General features: G+C 44.8%; 1 protein-coding gene across 3 annotated transcripts in view; it reads right to left on the reverse strand.

Annotated features, from left to right (window-relative positions):
* Nucleotides 1-619: 619 nt before the first annotated feature.
* The window catches only part of Glg1 (golgi glycoprotein 1), a 123177-nt gene continuing 110192 nt past the window's right edge, over nucleotides 620-13604 (reverse strand). For 2 of the 3 annotated variants that reach the window (XM_078032662.1, XM_005318423.4), the window contains 6 exons: nucleotides 13044-13186; nucleotides 12745-12846; nucleotides 11604-11711; nucleotides 8591-8711; nucleotides 7865-7971; nucleotides 620-5733 (listed from right to left, as the gene is read on the reverse strand). In XM_078032662.1, the coding sequence (XP_077888788.1) occupies nucleotides 5566-5733; nucleotides 7865-7971; nucleotides 8591-8711; nucleotides 11604-11711; nucleotides 12745-12846; nucleotides 13044-13186 (749 nt within the window). In that variant the 3' untranslated portion in view covers nucleotides 620-5565. The remainder of the gene's footprint in view (nucleotides 5734-7864; nucleotides 7972-8590; nucleotides 8712-11603; nucleotides 11712-12744; nucleotides 12847-13043; nucleotides 13187-13604) is intronic. The other variant, XM_021721734.3, reaches the window with a different exon arrangement.

Raw genomic sequence — 13604 nt, forward strand, 5'->3', positions numbered from 1 at the left:
TGAACTGGAGATCCTCCAGAGTCCCTGGGATTACAAGTGTGTGCCATTAAGCCCTTCCACCGCCTTGCCCCCCAGCAAATATCAGAGTAATAGAGAGAAAGCAATGCTTCTAAAGGGGAAGGAGGGCCCAAGAGAGGGATCCCTAAGCTTTTAACTTTTAACACTCAGATGCAAATCAGCTTTGCTGAGAGTGGAATAGAAGGAAATGCCCAGGAAGGGCATCCAGGGAAGGCCACGGACACAGGGCAGGGCTTTGGGTAAGGATAGGACTGAGCAGAAGGGGCAGTCAGTGGCAGAGCTGAGCCCAGGCACCACTTGCAGGACCAGCCATCTTATGTGAAGCACCTCAAGGAGAGGTTCCAGGGCTGTGCCCCAGGACAAGGCCTTAATCACGTCATGGGAATGGGTAATTTTGCACTCATCAGCCTGAAAACTCCAGATGTGACTCTCAGCCCTGTCCTGGCATAGAGAGAACAGGAACACAGGTCCCTTCTCTTCGAACATCTTGCAGTCCTACTCTGGTGGGCCCTCAGCTGTGACCTGAGGGCCTCACTGGCAATTCAGTCATTGCTGACACCTCTGAACACTTGGAGATTTCTCCCAGTCACCACAGAGAAGATTTAACAAGTACAAACCTGCAAACTCTTTATTAAATTCTCCTGTTTCATCTGTACAGAAAAAAATGCACACTATGTTCAGAATCTCAGTAACATCTCAAAATTACACAGCATGAACATGTAAAAACAAGGAACTGCCGGGACTTTATACATAGAAAGGAAACCCATTTACAAAAGAGGCTTGTTAATTGTACTTTTCTTTCAAGGAAAAAAAAAAAAAAAAAAGGTCAAGAGGCCTAAGATTTCACACAGGACTGCCGTGTAGCCTGTCCTGCCAGGACTGAGCTGGGGGCTTTGAGCTGGAGGCAGCCACTTGGGAAGCTTGCTGCCCAGTGCACTAGTGTGATCTGGGCACCTGTTCCAACCACCTGTTGCCCGGCAGAGGGAGGTCCAGATGTCAGCCCTACGCTGCGGGGAAGGCAAACACAACACAGGCACTGTCCACACCACTTCCTTGCCTGGGAAGATCTCTCCACTGTGCAGGGCCTAGTGTCCTGGTGGGTTCCAGGGGAGAGGAGGGAAGAGGAGACCCCCGTCAGGACCTCATCACCACCAATCTGCTGACTGATCCATCTTTGTGCTCCAGGTAACAAAAAACAGTCCGTAGGTCCCCACATCAGACTCACTAGATGGCTTGGGAAGAATGTGAGCCTGAAGTACAGTCTGGGTTTAAGATTCACATGTTGTATGAGGTCTGGGTAGGAAGGGGGACTCGTCTTCAAACCTGACTGCCCTTACAGGTAGCCTGGTCCTCTCTGGTAGAGGGACAAAGGGGGAATGTAGTTAGATGGATGGCAAATCAAACACAAATGGATGGGGGAAGGCCAGGCACAAGATCCTGTTAAAGTACCGTTGGGAATCAAAGCCAAGTGATGGAGAGGTGACAGGAGAGAAGTAACGTGAATCCCCAACAGAACTAAGGACACTAGGGCGCTGTACATTGTAAAACTACTTCGGTGTGCTCAAATAGTGAGCAATCGAAGGGCATGGAGTTGAGTTTTGTAAAACTCTTAAGAAGCTAAAGTATAAGTTAACATTTCAAAATACACAAAATAAAAAAGCCACATTCTTCTTTTGATTCTATGATCACAATTTGGGGGTACTGGTGCCAGGCTGGAATGGATGACTTCTGAGGGCTCCAGTCCAGCTAGCTTTTCTCATCCTCTTACTGAGATACTGAGATCCATCACATGTGGAGAAGGCTTGTTTTGTGATGGGGCAGGGGAAGGTCTTATCTCAGAGGGACTTAAGACCAGCTAGGAAAGGAGACCCAGGAAGTGCCCCCATGACTCACACTAGGGAGATCGTTTGGACAGAAGTGATATTATTATCCTGAAGGTGGAGAGAATGGGGATAGTTCCAAAAGTCACAATGACGTACAAGAGTTAATATTCTCTTGTGAAGGTTGAGGGACATTAGCCACATAATTTCCTTACCAATCTGTCTAATAAAATATAAATGTCAGCATCCTTGCCATTGGATTCTTCTATCAGTTGACCCCAGGAAGCAGGAAGACATGGAATTTTAATCTCTTTCTGCCACATCTCCTAGGAAAGCAGTCTCTTACCCATGTCCTCCAGCCTGCTGGGTCGCACAGGAGAGTAAGCCTAAGATGAGACCACCAGGGTGCTGCAGCGAGTTCCCAGCAGCACCAGCTCATAAACATTAGCTCCTCCACAGCCCTCAAGTCCCCCAGCTTCTAAGGACACACTAGCACTGGCTCAGACAAATCAACTGGATCCACAGAACTGGGGCTAGAGCAGGGAACCAGAGGGTCTCCTGGGAGTGTAGGGAATGAGGGCTTTCTCCAGAGGGCACCCAAGCCTTTGGTATGGCTCCCCTGTCAGTGCTCCCTGCCACCAGACCAGCCTTGGGACAGCAGCAACAGCAGATAAGTCCAGGGACACACCAAGATAAAGAAGTATCCCAGGCATGGAGCTCTCCTTCTGTGGGAGAAAGTCTTAGAAGGTGCAGATCTTGTTTGGCATTCTGTCCAGATCTCTGACCTCCCAACCACAGTGCCTCTAGCCCAGGAACCTGGGTCCTGGAGTCTCAAGAGGGCTGGAGCACTGTGTCCAAGAGTGAGATGCTGGTGAGACCTGGCTGCTGTAATTTGTCAAGTGCCTGAAACCTTGTCCCAAACATTCTGCTTTTTACATGCTTGTTTGAGGGCTCTATATCAAAAGAGAGAAAGGCCAGAGTTCATTGCCAGCTCCTGTAGTAGGGCCTGGGTTCCTCTTGACTAGCTTCAACTACCTTATTCATACCCATGATGCACCCCAGGGTGTCGTACAACTTGCTATTAGGCCAAATGAAGTACAGAGTGGGTGAGTAGGCTGCCAATGCAGATGGCATTGGGTTTCCTGGGCTTAGAAAAACTTGCTCAAGACTGGGTATGGGACTCTCAAGAGCCCCTTGAAATAAGCAGCTGAAGACACCAGCAGAGTTACTCTTTCTCTCTCTTTTTAAACACTACTGGGGATTGAACTGAGGGACTCAAACAGGCTAGGCAAGAGCTCCATCACTGAGCTACACTGCAGCCCTTTCCATTTTCGAGATGGGGTCTTGATAAGCTGCTCCAGCTAGCCCCCTGAACTTGTGATCCTCCCACCTCAGCCTCCTAGTACATGGGATTATGGGCATTTACCACCATGCCTGGCCTTATTCTGGACAGTTCTAAAAATAACAAATATTTAAAGAGCCAAACTCATCAGACCTCCAAATCTGCTGCAGACAATTAATGGGATTTTCTGTCAGTTCACAAAGAATGCTGAGATGCACTAGAACGACAAGGATGTTTTCCATATATTGGGAAGGAAGCTGCAGGGATGGGAATGATACTCCCCACCCCAGCCTAATGGCGAATACTAACCCCTGTCCTGCAAACCACGCTGACATGCACTGGAGACCTGCGTTCCCATGGGATGGTCCCAGTTCTGGATATCAAGCCCCAGTTCCTAGAGAGGGAGGGACCCTCTGACCAACTCAGCTTTGTCGGCAGCATTTAGGGGTGGCAGCTGCTTACATAGTAGGTATCGCAAGAATCACGAGACTGAAGACTCCCAGGAGAGCTGCTGAGAATCAGAAGACACTAAGAGGAGGACTGAGGGACTGGACAAAGCAGCTCAGCAGACTCCCTGAAGATTTGTATTACTCTAAGCAGGGAACTTACAGCGACTTCTGGAACCCACTCCCTCCAGGAAAGGCAGCAAACAGGGAAAAGGAAAAGGATAAAAACCACAGTATTCCAATGTTATGTCAGTCAGTGAGACAAGGAGTAATCTGGATCGACTGATCCGCAACTGACACGGCTTGCACTGAACACACTCCAGGGAAGACAATGTCACTCAGGTACTGCGGCACTCAACAGTGTGAAGGAGAGGCAGGAGGAGGAAGGGCAATGCCAGGGGGCCTCGGTCTATGTGGACAGTTTTAGGCACGTGATTTATAATACTTTGTGGACGTCTAACAGGTTAATAAAATATATATTATATAAATATATCTCCTACTGTACATGCTGCCCTCCTACACAGCCACCGTGACGCCAGGCCCCAAGCTCAATCAAAGGAGAGCCTGGCTGAACCTCGACGCCTGGGCTCCTCCTCCTCTGCCCCACACCTACATCTCCATGCTGGAGCAACAAGGGAGAACAGCCAGCAGTGTTGTTCCCATAAAGCTTCAGAAAGCTGATGAATCACCAAAAGACCACATTTAGCCAGTGCCTACTATAGCGGGAACACACAGCAAATGGACAGAAAAAAGAACGGAGAAAATCTCCATCTTTTAATGTAATCACTTTCCATACCCCTTCACGCAGAGGCATGGAGGAGCTTGTCTGGGAAATTCACCTGGAGCGTGCAGAAAGGTCAGGCTGGATGGTCAGTCACATCCTGAGGCCTTGCTAAACCTTTATAGGTCATTGTCTCTGACCTGTATTGTAGCCTGAAAAATAAAGCCAAGTGAGTCAGACCTCTGTTCTTCCTTCCTGCTCTGCTGCCTACCCCAGTATACCCCTCTCCTCAGTCACTGTCTCCTGGAGAAGAAGAGAACTTCTGAAGTGACCGTACCCTTGGCAGGGCCAACATAGACGTGATAGTCCACACCATCCTGGAGAAGAAAGATGATGGAGTCCTGCTGTGTAGACTCAGAATCCAGTCTCCCAGTGCAGATCAGTGGACTGTCCTGCTTCACGGACCTCTGACCCAGAAGAGCTGCCCTCCCCAAGGCTCATGGCTGACTGCACCAGGTGAGGAGATCACAGAAACACCCTAGCTGTGGGACTTGACTAGTTGCAGTTCATTTTGGGCGGGAGCTGGAAGGTATCACTACTTTAGCAGAAGCCACAGGCCCCACAGAGGCTGGTTAGTGGTTTTCCAGTCCCTGGTGAAGTCTTTGCCCTGATCCAGCCCAAAGGTGCTTCTGGGAGATGAGCCAGACTCTCAGTGATGGCGTGCTGGGGTATGCATCCCCTCCTAGTCCTGCCTTTGTCTGACACAGTTACAGGGAAGAAATAACCCTGTGGTCCAAGTCAAAACTGGAGGAGGACATGTGTTACTATGTACATTTTTTTCTTTCTTTAAAAATTTCTCCCCCCCCCTTTTTTTTGGTGGTTTTTTTAAAAAAAGTGTTTTGAGTTGCAGGTCAGGTGAGTTGGTTCTGGAAGTGTCGGTAGTCCTGTTGGTACAGAGACATGTCTACAGGCAGGTAAACCCAAGTATGCCAACAATGGCAACCACCAAAGCGGCCAGTTGCTGATGCTGCAGACAGCGGCGGAGGAGAATACCGTGGACGTAGCCAGGTCTGGACGGGACAATGCAGTGGGCACCTGCTGCTGCTCTATCGTGGGTGATGGTGCCACCTCTTGGAAGGGCGAGGTGAGGGTACACTATACAGGAGGCTGTACAGACTGGGCACTGGGCAGGTAGTTCCTTTGGTGGTCAAGGAGGCTCTACCTGTCCTTGAGCTCTCGTGTCACTCGCTTGGTGATCCGTCCACACATCAGGCCAATCAGGAACAATATACAGATGCTCCCACTGATCACAGAGAGGATGTAGTTCTTCGATGGGGAGGTCATCACTTGCATGGCGAGATCAGAGAAGCCATCTGCTGGGGCCACCTGGAAGGAGATAAGAGCGTGACCCTAGAGGCAGAGCTGGATGGCTATGGTGCTGAGTCTAACTTGCTCCCACAATTCCTAGTTTAATTTATGTCTTTTCTTTTAGGGAAGGAGAGAAAAATCACACATAGATAAAACGTTTCCACCTTATCATAGAACTACATATATCCACTGCACAAAATTCAGACACATAAAGTTACAAAGAGAGGAGATCACCCCCAATTTCTCCATAGTGACCTCCACTGCTGGTACATTAACAGCCAGCCTCTTGCACTGTGGACTCGTCCATGTCAGTCTGGGCAAGAGCTCTGTGTATTTTACCAGCAAATCTCATAGCTCCTATATTAAAAATGAAAACCCAGCGGCTCAGGGTTAGATATGACTTGCATAAAGCTATGGATTCTTATATATTTTGATTTCTACTCTTTATCATGTTGCTCCCTTTTTGAAAACAAAGACAAAACTTGAGATTTTGTTATATGCTATTTCTCTATATTGACTTTACTCACCATTAGAAAACAAGCATCGCCCACATCAAAAACAAGATACAACAACACGATTACATCATGTATTCACCAAGCACTAGTCATGGGCACCCTTTTTTGGTACTAAGGATTGAACCCAGGGGCACTCTACCACTGAGCTACAGCCCCAGCCCTTTTGAGACAGGGTCTCATTAAGTTGCCCAGGCTGGCCTCAGACTTGCAATCCTCCTGCCTCAGCCTCCAGAGTCAAGGATTACAGGTGTGCACCTGGCTTCACTACTATTCACCCTCCATTTCCACTGTTTTCAATAATGCACTCTATGATAGCCTGCTACAACACAATCAGGACCAGAAGGTTCTCCGTGTGTACATGTAGATGTTCTCTGAGTCTCAACCTGGCTCTCTGTGCTGCTCCTATGTTCACCTTGTGTACACAGAATAGAGCAGGGAGGCATGGGATTTATGAGATTTGAGCACCCACATTTGCCAAACGAGCAGTGAGTCACTCTGAGGCAATGTGAAGCAGCTCAAAGGAGCAGAAGCCAGTGAGGGAAAAATGGACCGAATGGTGGGTGCTTTATCTAACTGAGGGCTTCACAATGACTTTTTTCCTTTGGGAGGAATGAAAGGAAGATAGACTCCTGTGACAAACATGATCCCACCCGGGCATTTCCCTTCTGACCAGGTATGCAGACTTTCTTTGCGGGTTCACTCCTGCCTTGTTACCCTTGACCTTTTTTTTGAGACCAGGGTCCTACTACATGGCCCAGGCTGGCTTCAAATTCCTGGGCTCAAGGGATCCTGCTGCCTCAGGCTTCTGAGCATCTGGGACTACAGGGGTGTACCACTGCATCCAGCGTGTTCAACTTTGACCTTTAAGCAGATGGGTGACCAGGGGAAATTGGTCAAGAAGGAGAAGAGATCCTGTGGTCACTGTCTCAACCTAAGGTCACTAGGAAAGTTTACTCCAGTGTGGGTCAATATAAAAGCATGGATTGAGAAACCTGAGGCAGTTTGGACAAGTCATAATCTCTGAAGTCAGTATCCTCCACCATAAAGTGATAAAATAATCATTCTACTTACCTCGTTGGAATCTGAGGTTCATATGAAGTAATAGCCATCCAAACATTTTATAAATTATAAAGCAACATATATGTGAGAAACACTTTCACTCTTCTTACTGAACTGTACTTCTGGAGGGAGCTCTCTTCTCTTCCAGATCCCCCTACTGGGGTACCCTATTCATCCCAAAGCCTCTCTTCATCTCATCCTTCTGTGTCCCAGGCCAGCTGAGCTCTGGTCTCACATAATACTTTCTTCCAAAGACTGTGTAAATCTTTAAAAAATGAGATGTAAGACTTTTGGATTTCTTTCTTTTCCCATGGGCATGATGTTCCTTTTCTCTTTGGGTGGCTCACTTTTCAGCGGTGGGCTATAAGCAATTGGTGGTGCTGGCAAAGTCTTACAGAACTAGTCCAAAGGAATAAGATGGCTTTGGGTTCATGAGCAGTCAAGAAGTTTTAAAGGCTCACTCAAATATACCTACTGCTAGTCTTCCAGCAAGGACAAGACCACCAGAAAATACCTCAGAGCGTCTGGAAATGGACAGAAGAGATGGTCACTCTGGAACTCCACTAGGTCTTTACCTTTGCAGCATAACTCCACATTTCAATCCGGTCATTGAGGCGCTTTTTGCACTCAGGCTGTAATCTCACCCGCTTATCCTCCAGGGCCTCCATTAGGCAGGACATTTCTGTGAGAGAAAACAGGTAAGAAAAAGTCTGCAACTACACAGAACAGAAACATTTCTAGAAAGCCAGGGGATGGATATCCAACCACCAGAGAATTTAGATCTTCAGGTTCAATAAAGTCAAATCCATTCTAGGAAACTTGACCCAAGATCCAGCATGGTGAGGATGGGATGTAACTCGCAGGGTGGCTGTCCAGAATCTCTCTTAAGATCACTCCAATTTTTACTGGGTATTCCTGGTTTAGAAACAAAGTTACACCTGCCAGGTTCCAGCCTTACACGGAACCTGCCTACTGTGCCCACTGTGGCCCTTGGGGAAGCCTTGTTTGGGTAAGAGAAGGGGAAGAGGACCATGATGATGGCTTAACTTTTGCTTCTGTGATAAATTACTCAACACCCCTTTCACTAGATCTTTAGCTCTGCCCATGGTTAGATCAGCTCAAATCTTCAGGATTATTCCTAAATTCATTATGCCACAAAGGCATCAACCTTGCTCCTGAGGGATATTGTCTATGGTTAGGCTGTAGCCACAGAACAGAGTAGGAGCAACTGACGGCTGAGATTGAGCCTTTGCTTCTCCCAAGTGAGTTCAGAAAGGGCCAAAGTGAATTCAGTGACTTACGACGCCCACGGCCAGGGGTGATGGCTGCACAGTGGTGTTTAATGTCCAGGGCACATGCTGTGTGAAGAACTGGGTCCACAAAGATGTCTGCCTTGCTTTCCTTCAGCATGTTTAACACTTCCTGGAAAGGGAAGGGAATTACAGAGAGAACTTTTATAAAGAAAATGCATTAGACTTGTTGTCTATAAACATGGGATAGGTGGCAATGATGTACAGAATGCAAATTCATGGCATCCAATTTAATTCACTAACCACCTCCGAGAGATTCAATATATGCTATGGAAAGCTGGGAACTACACATGCTTGGAAAATTAGCTATGGGTTCTTGGCATTCTGGTATACTACAGTATCATCATTACCATTATCATTGTCGTCATCATGGATATCATCATTATCCTCAGCATTTTTGTAGCACTGGGGATTGAACCTGGGGCCTAGTGCATGCTAGGCAAGTCACCTATCACTGAATTACATCCCTAGATTTTTTTATTTTTCATTTTGAGACAGGGTCTCACTAAGTTGCTCAGGCTGGCCTTGAACTTATAATCTTTCTACTTTAGCCACAGAGTAGCTAGGATTATAGGTGCCACCGTGCCTGTCTCTCTCTCTCTCTCTCTCTCTCTATATATATATATATATATATATATATTTTAAACTTTACTTATTTATTATATGTGGTGCTGAGGATTGAACCCCAGGACCTCACACGTGCTAGGCGGGCACTCTACCACTGAGCCATAACCCCAGCTCCTGGCTATATAATTTTAAAGTACCTAAATGGTAGTGTTTTTATTGGTGTCATATAATTATTCTGTTAACTTTGGGAAATCAAGAAAAAAAACCCATGAAATGTAAAACTCAGCATAATAGGCTATATAAAAATTCCCAAATATGGGTCAATTTGTTTATAAAATATTCCACTTTTACCTCTATCATTCCCAAAAGGAAAAAAGAATGGACAGAATATTACTTTTACTGCAAGAGGAATTATCTGAATTTATTACTATCCTGAGCAACAGCAATGTAAACACTTTATTAGAACTAATATCAACTCTACAGATGCTCCATTTATGCATGATGAAATTATAGACAGGAGGAAAGATGGGCCAGAAATGCCTTCCTTTGTGGTGCTGGGGATTGAATTCAGGGCCATGCACATGCTAAGCAAATGCTCTACCACTGAGCTACATTCCAACTTCGGAAATGTCTTCTTTCTTTCTTTCTTTTTTCTTTTTTTATATTTTTCAATTGTAATTGGACACAATACCTTTTTATTTTATTTATTTATTTTTATGTGTGCTGAGGATTGAACCCAGAGCCTCACACACATGCTAGGCGAGTGCTCTACTGCTGAGCCACAATTTAGTTTGTTCTCAACGGGAAGACTGCAGTTCTATAAGACAATAACACAAAACTAAATAATCCTGCCCAAACTTATACGAGATCATTTGATGACAAAGGAGTCAAAGGAAAACTTTTTTGTTTGGTTGTTTGGTACTGGGAACTGAACTCAGGGGCACTTGATCACTGAGCCATATCCCCAGGCCTATTTTGTATTTTTTTTTTTAGAGACAGGGTTTCATTGAGTTTCTTAGTGCCTCACTGTTGCTGAGGCTAGCTTTGAACTCAATATCCTCCTGTCTCAGCCTCCTGAGCCACTGGGATCACAGATGTGCGCCACCATGCCCGGCAGGAAAAGTTAAGTTTTTAACCAGCTCCTACCATTTTTTAGAACATGTGGAATCAAACATTTTAGGCAGATGAAAAAATTTGTAAACAACATTCTTAATGACTCAACAATGACATCAATAAAAGTTTCTTTTAAACAAGATTAATTTTTTTTTTTTAAAGGTCAAACACATTAATTCCTTTGCCCTTTTCTGGGCAGTACCAGGGATTGGACCCAGGGTCTTGGGCTTGTTAGACAAATGCTTTATCTCTGAAAGCATCTGTAGCCCTTTTGTGAAACTGAGACAGGCTCTTGTTAAATGGTCTAGTCTGCTAAATTGCATTTTCCGTATTGCAAGATAATGTATGCTTAGAAGGCATAATTTGATTGTTAGTATTTTTTGGTACAGGGAATTGAACCCAATGCTTGCACAGGCTAGGTTAATGCTCTACCACTGAGCTATATTCCCTACCCTTTCTACTGTATTTATTAAAAAAAATTTTTTTAGATATCAATGGACCTGTATTTTATTCAGTTATTTATATGCAACACTGATAACTGAACCCAGCCTCACACTAGGCAAGTGTTCTACCACTGAGCCACAATTCCAGCCTTTCTAGTATATTTTGAGACAGGGTCTTGATAAGTTGTCCAAGCTGACTTTGCACTTGCCATCCACCTGCATTGCTGGGATTACCGAAGTGTACCACTGCACCCTGCTAATAAGGTGACATTTCTTAAATGAACTAGATACTTTGTTTCATTGATTGTCATGAGTGTGAAACGATAAAATGGTACTAACATTTTGTTTTGTTCAGGGTGCCTTTAAATAATGGTCTAGTGGGCTGGAGTTGTGGCTCAGTGGTGAAACACTTACCTAGCATGTGTGACACATTGGGTTCGATTCTCAGCATTGCATATAAATAAATAAAATAAAGGTTCATCAAAAACTAAAAAAATACATTAAAAAAAAACAATGGTCTAGCTGCAAGATGAGGCATATTTACATATAATTAGTGTATGTGAAAGAATATTAAAGTTAAAGGAGATAATGGTCAAGGACCAGGTTTAAAGTTTTACGAAACACATAGAATGCTGTGAAGGAAGGCTTAGAGTTCCGATCTTGTTACTAAGGAGTACAGACCATAACATTAAAAGAAGAGAAAAAGGGGAGCAAAACTAGGCTCAGTAGAGTGTTTGTAGTCTCAGCTACAGTAGAGGCTGAGGCAGGAGGACTGCTTGAGCCCAGGAGTTTGAGGTCAGCCTGGGAAACACTGCAAGATTCTGATTCAAAGAAGGGTGGAGGGGAAGCAAAAGCAGAGAAAAAAAGGTGATGATGGTTACCTTTTTACACATTTCTGTTTTGATCTTGAGCAGGTTGACCTTGAGGCACTCTTCCACTTGACCTGTTTGCTCCTGGGCTGCTGCTTCTTCAGCACAAAGATTGGCAATCTGTTCAGGAGACAAAAGAAAACAAGGCCATTCTCCTGAGCACAATAAAGAACAAAGGCTTCCTAAACAGATGAGCCTGCTGAGTCCAACAGTCCCTGGACACTACTGGTGACTTCTCTCACTGCACTGACCAGATGCTGAGTGACAGGTGAGGGATGTTCTGCTATCACCAGAAACCTTGGCCTTTCAATATGTATACATGGTGATCCTCCACGTGCGCCCAGAGCTTATCTCTAACAGCTTGCTGGTGGAGCACACACCCTCTCCCTGCAGAGGCCAGGCTCCTAGGTTCTGTTTTCCTTCACGATGATAGGCACATGGAACTGAGTTAGTAAATGTACATATCTCTATGCTGTGGAGTCACACTGTCCTAGGACTTCAACAAAGAGGCTAGTCCCTAATTTCACATGAGGACGGTTATAAAGCCCAATAAAATACTGAAAGCAAATACTTAACATTTACAGAGTTCAGAGTTAACCCAGACTCACAACTTGGAAGCACACACAAAGGGGTTCTTAAACCAAGCCCACAGTGAAGATAACAAACTTAACTTTCTTTGGACAGTTTTATGAGTAAGGTTCTTTGAAACATCTTTAGCTGTGATTTTTTTCAAATTGATGTATATTAAACAGGATTCTTCACATGGCTTTTTCTAACTAGGAGTAGAATAATTTCTACAGATAAGCACTTAGAGCTATCACAAGAACACTTTTATTTTTATGGCAAATCTTGGGGTGTTCTGATTTAACTATACAGAATAAGAACAAATTATATGTAGAAAGTGATAATAAAAGAATACCCTGTTCAACAGAGAAGTATGAAGCCAACAGGACAGTCTGATGGACTAATGGTAAGCACAGTTCAGAGGGACAGAGAACCTGGAATTCATTAAGAGCTGTAAAAGAATGGGCCAGCAGCTAACTATGAGTTCAAGGCTGAAGAGAAAGAAAGTAAAGAACTTTTCTCCAGTAAATCTTCTCTGACCAGCTCTGTGCAGACCCAGACTCAGAGCCAGTTTTACACCTGATCCTACCTCATCTGAGCAGTGCAGCTGCAGCTGAGGGTCGAGGCGGTAATCGAGTGCAGACTCCTGGATGATCATGCGGATCTGGTCTTCACAGTCTGAAGACAGGCGCTACATGTGACAAAGAGGGAATACAGCAGCCCACCAGAGATTGTCAGTTTTTATTTAGTCCCTTATTATCTGGCTTGGGGAAGGCCATAAAAAAGGTCTTGGGAAAACAGGGGTACACTAAAGACTTTCATAGAGAACACTCCCAGGGACAGAGGCAGCTCCATAAACACAGCTCTGTGGAGAGCCCTTCTGTTTACCTGGTCAGCATATCTCAGCTTGAGGCAAGAGATGACTTGGCCTTCTAGCTCTGAATCATCCTTGGCCTTGGTCAGGATACCATGGCAGAACTTAGGAATGTCAGCTTTACAGGCTTTTCTTAGCACAGGATTTAATCGATAATCTAGAGTAAGAAGCAGTAAATACTTGATAAAATATTCCACCTAGAAAAGTTCATCAATTTTTAAAAATCCACCTTTCTGAAAAGGGGCAATGACCATGACTGCATGTCAATGACCATAACTAAAACACAATCTGTTCATTTAGTAAATATGTTCTGAGCTCTCACTCCACTGTTAATCAGTGATATAATTTGGTTCAAGAGCACTTGTGCAGGGTTTTGTGGCCAATATTAAAAAACAAACAGATAGCAACAGCCTTGCCTATACTAGATATTTTTGAAAACACCAAGAAAGAAATATCCAACACATTGCATATTAAGCTACAAGGTCTTGCAGCCAAAAGCTGAAGTTTCTGTTCTAAAAGAGATTGCCCATATCTTTTGACATGCTCATGCAGTTTTATTATCTCTAAACTATCTT

The sequence above is a fragment of the Ictidomys tridecemlineatus genome, chromosome 15 (assembly GCF_052094955.1).
Source record: "Ictidomys tridecemlineatus isolate mIctTri1 chromosome 15, mIctTri1.hap1, whole genome shotgun sequence".
Taxonomy (NCBI): domain Eukaryota; kingdom Metazoa; phylum Chordata; class Mammalia; order Rodentia; family Sciuridae; genus Ictidomys; species Ictidomys tridecemlineatus.